The sequence below is a fragment of the Carettochelys insculpta genome, chromosome 6 (assembly GCF_033958435.1).
Source record: "Carettochelys insculpta isolate YL-2023 chromosome 6, ASM3395843v1, whole genome shotgun sequence".
Lineage (NCBI taxonomy): Eukaryota > Metazoa > Chordata > Testudines > Carettochelyidae > Carettochelys > Carettochelys insculpta.
Window position 1 is genome coordinate 78,755,220 of NC_134142.1, and position 19,933 is coordinate 78,775,152.

A 19,933-nucleotide genomic window follows, 5' to 3' on the forward strand; every position below is an offset into this window, starting at 1 on the left:
CACGTTGTTGGCTCTCTGCTAATCACCTTGGTGGGATTTGAATCTCTCCTAAGTGGCCACCCAAGTGCTTAGCTTGCAGGCAACAAGGGAACACTGTCCTAGGCCTTGGCTTTGAAATGCAGAAGTCAGGGGGCATGGAAGGACTGTGAGGAGAGTTGGTGGAGCCTTATCCGCCAGTGTGCTGGCCAGCACTGTTGAGCCAACACTGTGGAGGGTGAGGGGGGTTATTTGCTGCTTCTGCTGCACACCACCAGCAAATCGCTGTGTTCTTACCTGGTTTGTTTAACTATATTTAGTCAAAGGTGAGCAGCCTTTAAAAGTTTTGTATATTTAATCTGCTTCAGTACAGTAATCCCTTGAGGTATGTGAGGGTTGTGTTCCATGCAACCTTCACGTACCTTGAATTTCGTGTAAGATGGGGAGGGCTTGGGGGGTGGGTTGGAGCCCTGGGAGGGGGGCCAGTAGCGCCAGCGTCTGCCGCTTCCCTGGGGCTCCGGGCAGAGGGAAGGGGTTTTTAGCCCACCTGGCTGCCTGCAGGGGCAGGGAGCTAGGCGAGCTAAAAGCCTTCCCCCTACTGTCCCAGAACAGTGCCTAGCGCTCCTCTGGGAAGGCAGGAGAAGGGGCTCTTAGCCTGCTTGGTTGCCTGGAGTTGTGGTAAGCTAGGCAAGCTGACGGCCCAGCAGCTTCACATTGTGCAAAACTCATGTTAACATGAGTTTTGCACAGTGTAAAGCCGCATAAAAAGAGCGTTTACTGTATCTGATGCCCTAATGTGGGGAGTAGTGTTCCCGCTAATTTTTTTTTCCATCCCAGGTTGCATAAATTTTATGTGCACCAAGGCGTGTGGATGTGCACCACCAATAGCAACACATGCTGCCCACTGTGTGCACTTTGTTAACCAGCTTGGTGGCACCTGAAACTTTCCTGGGCAGCCACCCAAGCGGTCCGCTTACAGGGAACACTGGAGGGGAGTCACCAGTTTTTATGCCACCTAAGATTGATGTAAGCGTATGTACAAATACAAACTTGATGTTTCTATCACCTGCTACATCTAGTATGATTTTTTTCATTCAAAAACAGGATACATAATGTAAATATACTTCAAGACTGAATGAGCTGGATCAATAATATCTTGTAGCATGGCCATTTAAGAAAGGAAATTATGCTTGGCAGATAGTGAAAAGCAACAAATTGAATCAAAATCAATAGGCTGAGTTTCTGGTTGTCTTTCTAATTATTTTGAGCAGCTCAGACTCTGTACTAGAGCCAGTGAACAAATGAAGGTGGCACTGGTAGTGGTTCTTTAAGATCAGTGTATCATGATGTTTGTATTGTTACACGCTTCTTTTGAATTGTTAAAGGACTCCTCTCAAAAATTGCTGCTGTTGCAGTAGATAATGAAAATGGAGCTTTGCTTTCTTTCTCTCACATCACCCTTCAAAGGTTGGTTTTTAGGGGTATGTTCATATGCAGCTTTCACAGTCTTGTACATTGTAAGTAGAAGAATAGTAGCTCAGCAGTAAAAGGCTTTTATAAATATCTCAAGGTGGAAAAGGTCAACAAGCAGGAGTAAGTTTTTGTGTGTTTGTTTGTTAAAGGCAGTTTTTGTGTATAATTACAAACATTTTAGTAACAGAGAGAAAGCTGTGCTAGTCTATGTACTGTCAAAACAAAAAAGCAGTAAAGTAGCACTTTAAAGACTTAAAGTAGTAGGCATCCTTCAGTCTGCATAGACTGGATCGCGCCCTTTTAAGTTTCTATTGAGGACTTCATTTACAGCGTCTATTGTGGCTATGAAGACCCACACAAGAGTGACAGTCCTTGTTGCATCTCTTGCAGATGTAGTGGGTGTCTGGCAAGTCCTTATTGTGCTTTCTGTGAGCTCGCTTCTCCTCTGCTAGCTGTCTGATCTTCAACTCGCCCTTCTGAAGGCCCTTGTGTAACCCCTGCCTCCATCTGCTGTGGTCATCTGCTAGATCTTCCCAGTTGTCCAGCTCGATGTCTACCTCTCTGAGGTCTCTCTTGCAGACATCTTTGTAATGCAACTGGGGGCGTCCGGGAGGTCTTTTGCCAGAGGCTAGCTCACCATACAGGATGTCTTTTGGAATCCTTCCATCGTTCATCCTGTGGATGTGGCCAAGCCAGCGGAGTTGGCGCTGCCTGAGGAGGGTGTGCATGGTTGGGATTCCAGCTTGCTCGAGGACGGCTGTGTTGGTCACTCTGTCCTTCCATGATACTCCAAGGATGCGCCTGAGGCATCACCAGTGGAAGACGTTCAGCCTCTTTTCCTGGCGGGCATACAGGGTCCAAGTCTCGCTGCCATAAAGGAGGGTGCTGAGGATGCAGGCTCTGTAGCCTTGCATTTTGGTGTGAGTGTACAGCTTGTTGTTATTCCACACTCTCTTGCTGAGTCTGGACAGAGTTGTGGCCACTTTTCCGATCCTCCTGTTTAGCTCAGTGTCCAACGACAGGCCTCCACGGTTACTGAAGATGATCCAGTCGTTCCACGAAAACATGAGAGGAACCATCCAATATGGCGGCGCATTATCGGATGCTTTCAGAATCAGGAGCGGCGTCAAACAAGGATGCGTGCTTGCTCCGACATTGTTCGGGATCTTATTCGCACTCCTCCTGAAGCATGCCTTTGGATCTTCAACAGAGGGCATCTTGCTGCACACAAGATCCGATGGGAAACTGTTTAACCTTGCAAGGCTGAAAGCTAAGTCTAAGGTGCGAGAAGTCCTCATCAGAGACATGCTGTTTGCAGACGATGCTGCTGTAGTGTCTCCCACAGAAGACCAGCTTCAAAAACTGCTGGATCGGTTCTCCAAAGTGTGCAAGGACTTTGGGCTTACCATCAGCCTAAAGAAGACGAACGTACTCGGTCAGGATGTTGCTGAATCCCCATCAAATCAGCATTGACAACTATACTTTAAAGACTAACAAAATAATTTATTAGGTGAGCTTTCGTGGGACAGGCCCACTTCTTCGGACCATAGCCATACCAGAAAAGACTCAATATTTAAGGCACAGAGAACCAAAAATAGTAATCAAGGTTGACAAATCAGAAAAAAAATTATCAAGGTGAACAAATCAGAAAGTAGCAGGGCGAGGGGGGAGGAGTCAAGAATTAGATTGAGCCAAGTATCCAATATCGCATCCTGGTTCAAACCACATGTTAATGTGTCAAATTGAAATATGCAAGAGTTCAGCAGCTTCTCTTTCAAGATTGTTGTGAAAATTCCTCTTCACTAAGACACAGACTTTTAAGTCATTAACAGAATCAAAACATCGGAAAAGTTCCTGACATCATTATCCTTGCCACCATGGATGTAGAGGCTCTGTACTAATATTCCACACGAAGACGGATTACAAGCCATCAGGAATACCATCCCTGTTGGTTGGTGTTTTAACTGTGCTGATAGGAGAGCTCTACTTTGTCAGTTTAGTGTCATTATTAAAGCACTGCAGTGGCACAGCTGCCCTGGTGCAGCTTTTATAACTGCAGACTTGCCTTAAGACAGCTCATCAGTTGAGTTTATTTAAAGCTCAGTCAGGACGGAGGGATTGAACAGCAGCTGTGAAGTGGATCAGTTTAGCCAGCACAGTATTGAACTTGAATGCTTTGTTGGTTTAAGTTGATATTTGACCTTTTCTGTGATATGTATCCTAAACAGCATTACAGATGGGGATGGCAACAGAAAGTATATGGGATTTCGAAGGGGCGCCATAAGAAGAGAGATTTTAAAAGACAGGGACTTTTCATCTTAGAGAAGAGGACACTAAGGGGGGCTGTGATAGAGATCTATAAAATCATGACAAGTATGGAGAAAGCGAATAAGGAAAAGTTCTTTACTTGTTCCAGTAAAATAAGTACTAGAGATGGTAATGATTAAGTGGTAAGCCTCATCTAAATGGATGAGGTTTACTGGGTATGGTTAACTGGTAAGGGCTGGAGTAGCTCCCACACCCAACATGGGAGGGGGATTGCTCCATTCCCACAGGGCCACCACATGTAGGGGGAGTCCAGCATGTCCAGAGCAGCCCCTGTCTGTGGTGGCCTGTGGGGTGTTCGTTGGGGAGGCTGCTCCAGGCTGGAGCAGCCCCCTCCCCCCATTTAATGGGTTAACTCCATTAAATAGGATTTTACATGGCTAAGAAGAACTATGGGTCACCAAGTAAAATTAATAAATAGCAGGGTTAAATCCAACAAAAAGAGGTATTTCTTCATGCAATGCACAGTTAGCCTGTGGAGCTCCTTGCCAGAGGATGTTGTGAAGACCAGGACTTCAACAGTGTTTTGTTTTGTTTTGTTTTGTTTTTTAAAAAAACGAAAACAAAAAAAAACCTACATAAATTCATGGAGGTTAGGTCCACCAAGGGGTATAAGCCAGGATAGGTTGGAGTGGTGTCCCTAGCCTCTATTTGTCAGAAGCTGGAAATGAGTGACAGTGGAGCGATTACTTGATGATTACATGTTCTGTTCATTCTCTTTGGGGCATCTGGCATTGGCCGCTGTTGGAAGACAGGATACTGTGCTAGATGGACCTTTGGTCTGACCCATTATGGACATTCTTAGGTTCTTATGTTCTTAATTGAAATCTCGAGATTCTGTCAGTGTCTGCAAATGATTCTGGGGAGAGGAGGAGATTATAGAGACTTTCCATGTCAGGCAGGCCTACACTAAGGTTGTGCAGTCTAGTTTAAGAGGCTATGCAAGTATGTTTATCGAACAAGAAGAGTACAGTGTCAGAGGATGGGAAGAGTAATAAGGCTCTCCACTTTACATCCTCTCTGTGGCAACTTGCTCTTGATGGACGTTGACGTCTCCCCATCAGTTACATTGAATGGCTGCGATCACCCTAATTTACAGAGGATAGTAATGTCTTTCTTTTTGCAGTGATTTTCTCACATATATATACCTGCCTTTGTATTTCCACTTCAGTCCATCTGATTAAGTGCATTTTAGCCACGAAAGCTTATACTCTAATACATCCATTAGTCTCTAAGGGGCTAGAGGTCTTCTGTCTGTTTATACATGTGAGCTAGTTTGATTTGTGCTAACTCTGCAGAATATCGTGTGAGTTTTACTTTTACTTTTTCACTTGGGAGTGTGTATTGGTTTAAAAGCCTTAAAAAACTCTCTGATGCCCAGGGGTTTAAGTCTGTATTTTTGCCTGAACATCACAAGTATCATTTTAAGATTTTTAACTTACAGCCAGATCTATAATAGTCTCTGATTTCACCTATATTGGAGATTCAGACTTTCCCTTCTTCATTAAATATATTTTAGACAGCTGCCTATCAGCGATATCACAATGCTACTTTTTCCTGCAGATACAAAATGATCTTGGTACAGGCACATTTTGAAACTGTTCATTGTAATGAAATGTCCTGTTAAAGAAGGTTCCTAGCCCAGGGAATGTTTGTGTGTGTTTTTTCTTTTAAACATCTGCTGCTATTCGTGGTGGTGACAAACTGAAGATTGCGGTTGGTGGCTTCAGAATGTAGGAGAGGAGTTGGCATGCAATTGTTTTCTTCTGTCGAAATACCATGGAAGAAGAAAAATAAGTAAATGCCTATCTTCTTCTGAACTTATTAAAAATGACATATGATTCTAGGCAGACATAAGCATATAAAACTGTAGGGTTACGTTTACACTACAGTGACCTGCCAACTGTTGGAAGAGATTTCCCAACAAAACTTCTGCCAACAGAGTGCAGCCACACACACAAGCCAATCGGAGGAGCACTCCGCTCTGATGGAGTGGCTGGACTGCCCGGCTGCTTTCTCGACAAGACAGGCACCCAGAAGCACAGCAGATGGGGTGCTTCTTGTTCTGGGTGCCCAGAGCGTTCACACAGAGGTTTTTGTTGACAGAATCTGTTGACAGCAGTGTTATGCCTTGTGGCTGAGAAACAGAATGCTGCCAGTGAAAGTGCTGAGTTTTGTTGATGAACTGTCAACAAAATTTATCTTGTGTGTGGGCATTTCACCAGTTTTTCAACAGAACCCACTAGTGTAACTGGAGCCCAAATGTTTTAAATCTCTTCCAGACTTATTTTTAAAAGCCTGTCCTACAGAGGTGTTTGGGGTTTTTCTTGTGTAGTTGGTGTGAAAGTTGAGAGATCTTGGTTGTATGAATGGAATATCATTAATTTTTTTGTCCATTTTTGACCTAGTGGTAGGTAGCTCGTATCTAGGCTGTTGGTGTCACCTATCTTGGAATAACTTCATTTTAAATTATTTCATAAATGTTGCTGTTGTCTGACCCTCCAAATGGTCAGTTACACTTCAGAGGGTCCTAGTTTTTTATACCAAACTGTCCCTATTAATTGGTCTCAAAATTTCCTAAGTAGAATCTTACACAGTAAATAGATATAGCTTCAGTACTGTATAAAGATATACATAATTACAAACAGCTAGAAAAGGCTCTGTGGCAATCAATCGGCTGTATTTACAAAACAAGGTGGATTCGTGCATTAAAAATGAAAATTGGGGTGTTTTTTTTTTTAAATATGGGGGGTTTAAATGCTTCTGATCTTGTATGACCTCTGTTAAGTTCTGATTTAGGAAAAAATCTGGGTTAAGTGCAGCCTTTAAAGATGGTTTTAAGTGATTTCCTGAATTGGAGGTCTTGTTAGGGATTGTCTAAGATGGGTGTGCAAAGTGTTGGTGGGGGGAAGATGAGCCCCCTTGGGGGCATGAAATTTCGTAAAAGGGGCACAGTACAATGAGCTGCTGGGTCTCAGACTCATCTATCTCATTCAAAATGTTGAAATAAGTTACTGTTTTTATGTAGGTGTATTCACACTTACATAGCTGTTGTATTGTATGCATATTCATGGCAGCGCCTCATTAGCATCTTCCCAGCTCGCTCATTACCATGCCCCTTCCTTGTAGACAAAGAAGTGGTAGGGTTTGCTGCAGTGTCCCATCAGAAAACCATATTTGGGAGTATGGGGCATTTTGCTTAACCTAATGTTAGTACAGGAGTGTAATTTGAAGTGTAACCGTAGAAGGACAGAACAAACCAAACAAATTCCAAATCAGCTTCCTTTGCTACTTAATTATTATGTACAAGATAATAAATGAGGGGTAGAAAAGCATGTGTTTTGGTTTGTTTGGTTTTTTCCCTCACTTTTGCAGGTGTTGCTGAAATCTCTGGTTTTATTTAAAGTATGCAATTTCATGTAATTCTGCCCAATTGTTACTGCAGCTGTCACCAACGGCATGCTTGCTAGCGGCATTCTAGTAAGAAAGCAAAGGTTATTTTGGGAGGCAAGTTTTGTTTGCTTTTTTAATTTTTTTTTTTTTTTTTTTTTTTTTTTAAACAAGTACTAAACTATGTAGTTGGTGAAGTGACCTAAAACAGCAACACTCCTAATGGTTGAATTTTATTTTCTGGAAATTAAATTGACCCCACAATATTCACCCAATGAGGCCTCCCATTACTCTGTGGGAAAAGTCAGCCTCATGCCTGGACACCTCTTAAATCTCACTTAAATACCCTTTTCAGGGTGTAGCTTTTAGGTGGGGTATAGGCCTCAGGCTGGGCCCAAATGTGGAGTGAATTTCACTGTCTCTCTCAAGGAAATTTTAGAGTAAGGCTTTTAAAGAAGGCATTAGTTTAACATGTAGTTGATTACCGCTGCAGTGATATTGTGTTGATAGAAAACTATTGTGCAAAATTTACTGCGCTCTGAAGTATGTTTATTAATGACATTTCTGGTGGCCAGCTTATTAATACTCCACTGTTTTATAGCTATTAATATGCATAAGAAGTGTGTGTTAGGAAAATTGGAATTAAATCTATTGTGCAGGCTGATTTTTGTGTGAAATATGGTAACTTCTATATAACTACTGAATAGTTCACATTATTAAATTGTAATGCAGTGTTGTTTTTATTTATTATATAGCACTATGCCAGTATATACAGGCCTCTAAAACCCGAGATGGTGCCGGCTGTTTCATTTCAAGTGCAGTAGAAGGTAAAAGGAAAAAGAAAAGAAAACCAGCACAGATTCTCTAGCTCTTTCAGTATCTTTTCCTTGCTGGCACTTTTTGTGCCCTTTGACCTCTTAATTTCCTAGATTCTCTATCTTTTCAGCTGACCCTTTTGTAGTAGGGGGTGGATTTCCAGAATCAGAAGAAAATGTAGAGAGATTTTTAAGCAATGTCAGTTGTGTGTCTGTCTAAAGCTCTGTCTTAAGCTCTTACCTTCATCTTTGCATCTCTTGTCTATTTGTGCTTTTCATGGGTAATACCGTTCAGACTGTTCTGCAATGTATTCTATTGCTCTGCTTCATACAGAATTAGACATAACCCTGAATGCAGTGCCTGCAGCTGCTGCTAAGAAACAGACAAACCAGTAACTGTAGATTGAGTCCAGCACATTCATATTTCACGAAAAGCACAGATAAATAATTGTTTATAAATATTACCAGTGCTACTGCTTTTCAGTCTAATTACATGCTAACTATCCTGCATTTTCTGTTTCTCTTAAAGGAAATGTCTGTACTTAATTCACTTATCTTCATGTTTGCCTACTGACATTTTGCATTCTGACCTTGTGTGAAAGAGCTTGGAAAGGGACTGAAATGATTTACTTGGTATTTTTCCTCTTACTTTTTCAGGTGAAAATTTTGAACAGACTCCATTAAGACGCACATTTAAATCCAAAGTTCTTGCTCGTTATCCTGAGAATGTAGAATGGAATCCTTTTGACCAGGATGCAGTGGGAATGGTCAGTAGGACACTAAGAACTCTTTATTTCTGTTGTGTTTTTAAGACTAATTCTCCCTTTCCTGTAGTGTTTTTAAAAATAAATCTGTGGCTAGATTCTTCAAGAAACTATCTTTTTTGGTGGAAAAATAAAAAGTTAAAAATCTAATTGTCAGTTTTACCGTTCAGATGAAACAATTCCCACTTGACTTTGTTCTTGGGGAGTATAAAAATAACTTATTATTTTCATATTATCATGCAATTTTAGGGCCAGAACAGACCTCGGGAGGTCATTTAGTATCTCTGCTGAGGCAGGAGTCACGGTGAATCATTTTTACCCCTTACTCTGCAGGATGCCAGAAAATGGCTGACGTGGAAGTGAGGGGAAAATTATTCCTTTTTGTGGTGTATGATTAAATGTTCCACTTGCATTCCATTCCCTGAAAAAGAAATAGATGTAAGTTCTTACCTTACATTTTTGCAGTGTTTTACATTAAACAGATGTTCTTCTTTTAAAAGCAACATTCATGATCAAAACCAGGTTTTTTTCCTTCCATTGTTTGTTTAGAGTGTAATTCTGTTCCCAGTGAAGTCAGTGACAGTGATATTCAGTGAAAATCTGAAGTGGGCATTATACTGCATACCTTTGTTCTGTGTAGTAACTCTTAATTTTAACATGCTGTTTGTGTTTGAAACTCCCTAAGATTATGTCTTACAGAATCTATTGAGAGAGAAAAAATGTAACGTCAGTCTTCATGATTGTCAAATACTGCCTGTTGCCAAAAATTTTGAAACAAAAAGCAAAATGTAATTTAGAATTTAACTTTTGTTCCCTTTTGTAGCTGTGTATGCCTAAAGGGCTTGCTTTCAAGACCCAAGCTGATTCCAGAGACCCTCAGTTCCATTCGTTTATAATCACCCGTGAAGACGGCTCGCGGACATATGGTTTTTCTCTCACGTTTTATGAGGAAGTTACCAGCAAGCAAATCTGTAGTGCAATGCAGACATTATATCACATGCACAATGCTGAATATGACATTCTGCATACTCCACCCACAAATGATAAAGACAGCTGTAGCAGCATGGAAGACTGTAACGGAACTTCTGTATCAAAGCTACAGCGTTTTAACTCCTATGATATTAGCAGAGACACACTGTACGTCTCTAAGTGCATTTGTTTGATTACTCCGATGTCTTTTATGAAGGCTTGTAAGAAAGTACTAGAGCAACTTCATCAAGCTGTAACTTCTCCTCAGCCACCACCCTTACCTTTAGAGAGCTACATCTACAATATTCTCTATGAGGTTCCTCTTCCTCCGGCAGGGAGATCCTTAAAATTTTCAGGTGTTTATGGACCAATTATCTGCCAGAGACCCAGCACCAGTGAACTGCCATTATTTGATTTTCCAGTTAAAGAAGTTTTTGAATTGCTTGGCGTGGAAAATGTGGTTCAGCTCTTTACTTGTGCTCTTCTGGAATTTCAGATACTGCTTTATTCACAGCGTGAGTACTCTGTTTTGTCCTGTATAACTAATAGCATCATTTTTTTTTTAATAGAGCTGAGAAATAAATAGCTGTAATAAACTCCTCCTGACAAGTCACTGCTGTCAGTGTGTTGCTGCTGTCAGTGATTTTAAATCAGATCTCACTGAAAAACTGAAGGCCCTCAACAGTTCTGAAAACCGTAGTACCTAACTTCAGGCACTTGAGTTTAAAAATTGTCCTGACTTTAATATCCTGTGTGCTTGTAATGACATGAGGCAGTCAAAACCACTAGTAACTAGAGGAATCAAGGGATGGTTTTCTCCCCATTCCTCCAGCTTCCTGAATTCCTACTCTGACTTCATTCAACCAGTGACAACATAGGTTGAAACAGCTACAGTCCTTGCTGGCATCAGAAATTCACAGGCCTGAGCACTGTAGTTGTGTGACCTAATCTCTGGTACAGATGCATTTAAGTCAATGGAGGAAGGGTGCTTCTGTCAATCTTGGTGCCTTTCCCTTTCCTTGGAGATGTGTAGTTTCTACACTGATGGGGAAAAAACTCCTCTTATTGTAGGAAGTGTTCACACTATAGTGCTGCAGCAGCATGGCTACAATGCTATAGCTGTCACTTCAGTGCCTGTACTGTAGACATAGATGGTTGTAAGCAGTCAATGAACTATGAGTCTGAGGTTGCATTTCAAGAGGCATATAGTTAATAGTAGATGTTTACAAAAATGTGTCAAACCAAACTTTATAGTTGGATGAGTGATCTGACAAAACTAAAATCTTCGTTTTTCTGTTGGATCCTGAATCCAAATATAAATTCAAATATAAAACATTTTTAGAAGGGGTAGCACGTGCTAGACTAGATCAGCATTTACCTTCACATGACTCACTTCATATTTTTTTTATATTATTTTTGTCTGATTAAGACTTTTGCGAAGGTGTTAACGACACGTCCTGATTCAGTTGCTACATTAAGGTTTTGTCACCCTGTAGACTTGTCTGGTGGTGCAACTCCATTGCAGGAAGTGCAGTTACCTGTGCAGAGATTTTTGCGCTTCCTAGAGTTGTTGCCAGTTGTGCAGCCCCAATGGCAGTAGCAAGGTGGCCGTGCTAGTGTAGGCTTCATGTCAGCCCTCTGGGAAGTCCTGAGGTAGCTTGTGTTAATTACATCATCTGCTGGTTTCCAGTCTGCCTTTCTTGCCCTGTTTAAAGTGATCTGTAATATAAGCAAAATGCAAATAAAATGTGTGTAAAATGACTATAATATGCCCTGCCTGTTCAGCAGTAACTTGTGCAGATCTACTGTACCCGATGTGCAGTGTCATTTGATTACACAAAGCAATGAGAAAGCAAGGTGTTTAGGGCACTATCAGAACAATGTCTGTGTATTAGGAACTGAGATGTGTGTCCATATGATCAGAGTTGGACATGATTCCGGTATGGTCACAATAATCAGGCGTCTTTCTGTTCTGTTGCAGTGAATTAGTATGCTTGAGCTGTGGTGTTGTATCCATTATTCACTAGTTAGCTGCATAAGAAAAACCATATAAAATGGGGCCATTCCTTTTCTTTTCCGCCCCCCCCAACATAACACAAATTATGATATCATGTAATAATCTGTGTGGATTGACAAAACAAACTATTTCACATATTAAATGTTGGGAATGACTAGAATACACATCCAGTAGGCAGATTTCTCAATCTCTCATTGGTGCTTCAGTAACTAGTTTGCAGTTGTCCATTTTGGTGATTGCAACAGTTCTTTCCCATAAGATACTTCCAAAAAAACCCTTAAATCTCTTAACATTCTGATAATCTGGACATGCCTGCCGATGAGGGTGAGGAGACCCACTGCCAACGGTTCGGCGCACTTGAGACTAACTGCCTGAGGCCCTCCCCAGGCCTTTCCAGAAACGCATTTCTGTGTATTAGCAGCTGAGGGGAATGAAGGAAGAAGTAAATTGTGACGTGGGAACTAGGTGAATCCCCTTTCCTACCCTCACAAGACAACTTGGCAGACAACTGGCTTCACTTCTCTCAAGGGTGAAATCCCCTGGTTCAGCTGGTCTTAGATCTGTGGCTTGCAGCTGGTTTCTTGATGATAGACTCAACTGTACTGGTTGCAAAAAACTTCCTCCAAAGATTTTTGAGACCCTCAGCTAGTTAAAATGAATTCAAACCACTTTCACAGAAGAACCACGCTTATTCATCTGAAGGTACATAACAATAGACCCTGACAACTGAACACACTTCCTTCTCAGAAGAGAATTTTTTTTTTCTTAATTGTGTAGTGTCATTTTGATCTCTGGCTGTCAGCCTTATCAAATTAGCTGTGTAACTTCACCAGGTGCCTGGAAAAAGCTCTTCCCTATAACTGTCTCAGCCATTGTTCCCTTAATCCCCTTCAAACTCTTTGCCCAGAGCTATCTTATTTCTGACCTTTCTTTTATTTCGTGCTTGCTGTTTGTATCCGCCCCTATTCTTAACAATATTTAATGGATAAACTAAGAACATACTATATTCATAAAAGTTACTGTCTCCTCTTCTCCATATACTGGTGTAATTATTGATTGGGGGTATGTCTGCATCACAAAATTAGGTCAGATTTGTTCAGGTTGATTTTCTATTTCCTGCTTTTACAAAGTTGAGGGTGCATGTCCACACTGGCACATAAAGTTGGTGGAGTGTGTCCCTATTAGCATGGCCAGCTTCAACTTTGTCAGCATTGCACTGTAGGTACCTATCCCACAGCTACTGTCACCTTGTTGCATTGCGAGTTTCTATCCCAGTGTCTCAGGTGGTTTTGGATGTGTGGTGTCAGCCTTCCATAGTGCACATGTTGTCTCCTCCTCTTCTTGCAAAGCAATGGCAAAAAGTGTTTTCACACTATTTTTTCATATCCATATATGTGGTTGTAACAAGTATTATGAGCACCTCATGTATTGTGCTACAGTATGTGCAGAGCCTAAGCAGCCATGAGAAGGATTGAAAAGACAGACATACATGAATTTGAGACACTGGAGAGTAGGAAGGGGAGATGCTGGTTGCATTTGATGCTTTGTACACATTGGGGTGCCAGTTCTGCTGAAGTGCTGTGATACCAAAATGAGACTTACTCTTTCAGTTCAGAAGTAAGTGGCAGTAGCCTGTGGAAGCTTGTAATGCCAGACAGCTCTGGGTCACTGGGCGATCAGTTGGGAGTGGGCCAATCTACAGTGCGGGCTTCTGTGATCCAGGTAGCCAAAGCAGTGAATACCCTTCCGCTACAAAAGACAGCGACTCTGGGAAATGTGCAGGACATAACAGATGATTTTGCTGCGATGGGATTCCCCAGGTATGGCAGGGCGATAGATGGAATGTGCATCCCTATCTTGGCACCAGACCACCTTGCTACAGAGTACATAAACTACAAAGGGTACTTCTCCATGGTGTTGCAGGCTGTGGTGGATCACAAGGATCGTTTCACTGACATCCACGTATGTTGGTCAGGAAAGGTGCATGACATGTGCACCCTTGGGAGATGTGGTTTGTGTAGAAAGCTGCAGAATGGGACTTTCTTTCCAAACCAGAACATCACTATTGGAGACGTGGAGATGCCAGGAGTGATCTTGGGTGACCAGCTTACCCCTTGTTCCCTTAGCTCATGAAGCCTTATATTGGCAGTCTGGTCTGCAGGAAGGAGCAGTTGAATTACAGGCTGTGCAAGTGCAGAATGGTAATAGACTGTGCATTTGGGCATTTTAAAGGCAGGTTCAGCAGCTTCTTGACTCAGCCACGTTGCCGTCATGGTGGCAGCCTGCTGCATGATTCATAATTAATGTGAGAGCAAGGGGGAAAACTTATGTCTGGCTGGAGAGCAGAGGCAGATGACCTGTTCAGTACTTGTGAGCAGCCAGACACCAGGGGAGAGTACAGTGGAGGGGCAATGGGAGTCTTTTGAAAAACAGCTTCATCAATGACCAGGCAACGATGTGCCAGTCATGTCTGTTGCTCCTAAGGATTTATCCTCTGACTGATGTGTGCTTGCCTGTAAAACCTGTAACACGCTCCTGCCCCACCCCCCACATGTGGGGCAACACAAGCAATAAAGATGCGTTTTTTTTTTTTTTTTTGAGTGTAATCATTTTTATTTAGGGGACATTAAAAGTTCATGGCAGAGGATTCAGGGGTGGGTTAGCAAGGGCATTTTTTCTGCCACTGGTGGGGGAAGTTTTGTTTTCTGCTCTCAGAAGTGTCAATGGGAGTGGAATGCAAGGCTGCCCTTGACTTCCCTCCACCCACATTCTGGGGTACTGATGGGGGGGAAAATAGGGAACATAGTGAGGAAGGCGTGTGGTTAAGCATGGGTACAGTGGGGTTTCTGTGCTCCTGCACCAGCGACTACGGGAGCACTGTTTGCTGCCTCATCAGCCGCAACATCTCCTCCTGAGTCTCAGTTTAAACTCTGAGCTCTCGCTTCGCCTCACGCAATGCACTCTTGTCTTTCTGATAAGCTCGCTTCTCCGCCTCACATTTAAATGTGCCCTGTTCACGTGGGCAGCAGCCATGTGCTCTATGAGCATGTCGTCTTATGTTTATTTCTCCTGCAGATTTGTGCCAGTCTAACAGCTGCGGGAAGGGGAGGCAGTGGTCAGAGCTCGCTGCTGAGCACACTGCAACAAAACATAAGTGAAAGCCAGACATAAAGGAGATATATTTATTGTAGATAAGTTTAACAACACACAAAGAAGTCTCCTGAATGAAACTCTTTGAAAGGCAACAGGGATGTTCTGTGGAAAGACAGTTTTGGCTTTTAAGCATCCTTACGTGCAGTAAGTACTACGCAGACATCTTAAGGGAGCTGTTCGGATCAGTTCACTTCCAGCCATGCTAAGGTGCAGACTGGGGACATGTTTCAAGCCTGTTGTTGCAAAAGCAGTTTTTACAGCTTTGCACGCTGCAAGTGGATGGTGGTTGGAGAGGTGGGCTAAGGGCTGTGGCAGTGCTGGTTAGTGCGTGTGCCTGGCTTTCTTGGTCATGGTGTGGTCTCTCTCTCTCTCTCCCACCACTCCTCACCATCTCCTTGGCTGGACAGTGAAAATTTCCCTTCTGCCAGCAGCTCAGGACCACGGCAGGTGTGGGGTGGTGGTGGTCCAGGCATGGCAGAGAAGCTTGTGCTATCATATTGTAGCTTAATGCTCCTTCCCCTGCTTCCTCTAGGTTACAAAAAAAATATTAGTTTCCTTAGACTAAATCGTTGATAAAGAATGAACATTAACTCAGTGTGGGTACGGGGCTAGTCATTATGCTGCCCTGCTCTCTGGTGCCCTGACACCGGATTGATTACTGGTGACTTGGCATGGAAAGGTGTCCTGTTGTGGAGGTCAGAATAAGGCCTCCTCAGAAACCTTGTTGGAAGAATTAAGAGTACCCATCTGAGAGCTTTATGGAGATGTGCAAGGAGGATCAGCACTAACAAGTTGTCCCAGGGGCCACTGGCTGTGTAGCTACAGTGGCCACCTCAGATTATTCCTAATTGCTTCAGCCCAGTTGTAGCATAATTAAAAATGAGAACTTGCCAGAGGTGCCCTCCCTGCCATCAGGTTCTGGCTGCAAAACATCCTGGGAGGAGGGGATGAGATCCAGCATTATAAAGAGGTCCTGGGTGTCAGAGATCAGCTTCTCCATTCACTAGCTGACCATTGTTGTTGTCATCCTCTTCTTCCTCATCCACCGTTACCTCCTTGCTGATGCCAGAGGCGTCCTAAGAAATCTCTTCACACGTATCCACAGACAGTGGTTGGGTCTGTCCTTAGAATCACATGAAGCTGCTCATAGAAGCAGAATGTTTTCAACAATGACCCCGAAGGTCTATTTGATTAGTTTGTTTTATGGTACACCTGCCTGAGCACCTTTATTTTCACATGGCACATCCCTGGTGTGTCCTTTTTCCTCCATGCCCTGTCAGATCTTGACATGTATGTCTGCATTTCTTTTGCTCATTCATAGTTTTCCCAGCACAGCAGTGAGGTCTTGGATCTCCTGCATGCTTCATGCTGGAGCTCATCCAGGACACCATGGCCAGATCTGCTGTTGAGGTGTGCTGCTTGCTTTGATTTTCATTGCATGTTTGACCAGTGTGTCAATCAAATTTTCATGGACTGTTCCCTGCACTCCTGGAGAGCAGCAAAACTGAAAGTGGTAGATAGAGTGGTCACATTGGGACACTTCTAGAGGGCCAAGAGTGTCCAGTTTCACAGTGCTCTGGCTGTACAATCCTGAGGTCAACTGTGCAAGGTCAAATTTGGTATTACACCTTGTGAAAAGCTGGAGTGCAGAGGTCAACATTAGGAGCCCTTAAAGTTAGTGGACTGAATCCTGTAGGGTGGGATTGATTCCTTAGGAATTCGACTGAGGTCTCCAAAATTCATTCTCTTCTCCCGGTGTACAGCAAACCTAACAAAAAAGCTTTATATAGAAGCTTGCTAATTTCTTTGATTGTGGATGTCCTGTAGTGTTTTGGTGAGCCTCAAGTGGTCATACTCAACTGCTAACAGTTGACCCCCCCCGACTCTTACCGCCCCTCTGCTCTTCTGATTTGTCAGCCTTTAACTATTTTTGGTTCTCTGTGCCTTAAATGTTGACTCTGTTCTGGTATGTCTCTGGTCTGAAGAAGTGGGTCTATCCCACAAAAACTCACCACCTAATAAGTTATGTTGTTGGTCTTTAAAGTGCTACTGGACTGCTTTTTTGTTTTTAAAGTATAATTGTTTCATTGTTGTCCATGTATGATCAGTTTTGATTTCCTGTTTTGCTTCTGTAGGGGGGGTGTTCAGATAGCAAGAAAGGAAAACACTTTTTTAAAGCAGACAAGTTTGGCTCTATTATCCCAAAGCTGGCAGGGGAACCCCGAGACAGGTAGAATGTGAAATCATTTTACCTAATTTTTAATGTGGTCTATGTTTTGTTGACAGTGTTTTGTCTAGGCATGGATTTAGGGTGCTGCCTGTAACCACTCACATTTGAAAATTTTGCTCTAAAAATTTAAAAAAAAAACAAACTCTCTCCTGGAAGCCTGTCTGTTTCAATGATGTGACTGTAATTGGTTAGAAGTTTTTTTGATACTGTATCTGCTTTATGCCAGATGACATCACTCTACTCTGCTAGTTCTGTATGCTTGTGAGTCAAGCACTGTTGGTCTGAAAAATCTAAAGTTAGAGTGCTTGTCTACACAGGATCCTATATTGTAGAAACTTCAGTTTGTTCTCCTTAAAGAGCCTTTTGTTTTGACATTACCTCTTTTGAGCACATGGCATACAGGAGTTTGAACACTTCCTAGCGTGGCCATGCCTTAGTTCCATTAGTCTAACTTTCTCTGTGATCTTGGTTTAGTTTTTATTTTATTCAAGAAGTGTAATTTAACAATATTAATACAATAAAAAGCTTTGTTACAGCTTGGCCACAAAACTTAATTAAGCTGTATCTCTGCTTATTCATTACTTAACATCCTTTGTGGTGGAATCAGTTCCTAATTAAATATATCAACACATTTCAGTCATTTTACTTGTTTACAGTACATTAATTACTCATAACTATCTACCCCTCCCCCTTCCCCCACCTGCTATTTTATTTCATTGATCTCACAGATGTTTTCAAAATATCACAAACACTTATTATGACAAACATCCACTCTTGTCAGGAGGCATCCTCCAACTTCTTTCCCATCTTCATAATGCACACTCACTGTCACTCTGCAGCTCATAAGGGTAGAGGCAAATAGTTTTTTCCTATCCAAATGTCTAGTAAAAGGCTTCATAAGCCAGGGAAGCAGAGTATGTTTGTCTCCCAGGATAACTCCAATTTTGATGTTCAGTGTGGAATGGAAAGCAACAACTCTTGCTCGCTCCAAAAAACAGACAAGAGTTTCAAATGACTTTCGGCATAATGGACCTTTCCAGATCATAGCACTCTAGTATTTGTGAACCTTCCACTGTGGTCGACCAGGCCTTTCACCACCATGGAGAAGTCCTCTTGTCTGTTCATAAAGTCTCATATCTGGTGTGGAGGGTAAAGAACTGGGCACATATCTCCTATACAGTTCAAGAACCCTATCCATGCAAAACTGTGAGTAACCTCTCTTGTACTGCACCAGTTTGTGACCTGGCACAGCAGGACTCCCTTAGTAGCATTACAGACCTTCAGGAGAGACAATTAACCCACTAATACCAAATTCATTAGCTGTTGATTGATGGCAAGCTTCAAAATGGTGATGGCTACATACTTCTAGCCTATGTGGCTAGCATGTTGGACGTCACCAGAAAAACCTCTTAACTCTCAGCGTGGTTATGCACTGCAACAAATGATCTAGGGAAATTGGGGAATCTCCATCACTGGATGTTTTTATGAGTGGGTTAGACAGGCAGCCTTCAGAGAGGGTCTAGATGATACTTTAGTTCTCTCTGAGCCCACTTCCACACTCTCATGGAAGAGCGACCTGCTCAGGGTTGTTCTTCCATGGTTTTCTTTTGTGCATTTGTGAAATGGCGCTTTTCGGGGTTGACCCTGGAACTCCTCACAAATGGTGAGGTTTAAGGAAGGTTGACGGGAGAAACACACCAGTCAACCTTCTTCCATGGATATAGCCATAGCAATTGACGTCTAAGTTGATTTTAGCTACGCAATCAGCAGTTAAAATTGCATATCAGCAGTTGACTGCTATGTGTAGCATAAAAAAAGCCTGAGTGTGGGGTCTGGACTAGATGACCTATCAAGGTCCCTTCAAGTCCCAAATTGCTGTGATTCTCCAGGCTGAGGGAAGCTCATGTTGGTGTCCTGCTGCTGCAGCTCCAAGGTGAGTTCCATGCTCCTTTCTAGGAAAATAGCTTTTTGTCAGCTTAATTTCTACTCTCTTCTGCTGGTCACCCTGAGCTGACCAAGCCCAGAAGCTGCAATCCACTGAGTAAAACTGCTTCAGATAAATGCCCTATAGAAGTGACTATTGATTTCCTCCTCTAATAGGCATATTCCTACAGCATCCAAATCCATTCAGCTGTGTAACTGCTAATACAGCTCTGTGTTTCTGGTCTTATTAATGACTGCCATGATAGTGAAATTCAGCGGATCCTTTCTGATGCTTCACAGAAGATCAAAAACAGCACTGACAAAACAGAGATGCATTATGGGAAGCCAAGAGAGGAACCACATGAGTTTGACTTCATGTCTCAAAATTCCTAGAGGTTCTACTACACATCTCTGCTGAATACACTGCAAGAAAAAGTAGAACATAAATATAGGGGTAAGGGGCAAAATCATCGTGCTGTGAGATTTTCTTGGAATGCAATGCAGAGACATGTGGATGCACTGCGTAACAAGGAACTGCAAGCTCGCATCACAAAGCAATGCGGATATACTTCTGTTTGGTAAATTTGTTGCACATAGGGCAAACAATCTGATTTTTATGTCCCCTTGAGACAGACCTTTTAAACTAAAATATATTGTGATCACAACCTTAACTGAAGTTAATTGAAATCTGAATGTTTGCTTTCTAAAATACATCATTCTTGGCCTCAGTTTACCTTTGTTAAATAATCATGGCCTCAGTTCAACTTTGTTAAATGTGTTTTTATTCAGTGACTAGAATGTTTGTTTTATTTTCAGATATGATCAGTAAATTCTTAGCTTTAAGCAAAAACACGACATAAGTATAAGGTTTGTCTGCTACCCTCTTCTTTTAGGTGAA

General features: G+C 42.3%; 1 protein-coding gene across 10 annotated transcripts in view; it reads left to right on the top strand.

Annotated features, from left to right (window-relative positions):
- Nucleotides 1-19,933, top strand: part of DENND5A (DENN domain containing 5A) — a 116,306-nt gene that overhangs the window by 13,080 nt on the left and 83,293 nt on the right. For 6 of the 10 annotated variants that reach the window (XR_012645989.1, XM_074997429.1, XM_074997431.1 and 3 more), the window contains exons 2-4: nt 7,920-7,991; nt 8,637-8,746; nt 9,567-10,227. The exons of 1 other annotated variant lie outside the window; for it this stretch is intronic. Coding sequence is in view for 8 of the 9 variants with exons in the window: in XM_074997429.1 (XP_074853530.1) it covers nt 7,920-7,991; nt 8,637-8,746; nt 9,567-10,227 (843 nt within the window). In the remaining variant the exon portion in view is untranslated. The remainder of the gene's footprint in view (nt 1-7,919; nt 7,992-8,636; nt 8,747-9,566; nt 10,228-19,933) is intronic. 3 more of the 10 variants (XM_074997430.1, XM_074997434.1, XM_074997436.1) reach the window with 1 other exon arrangement.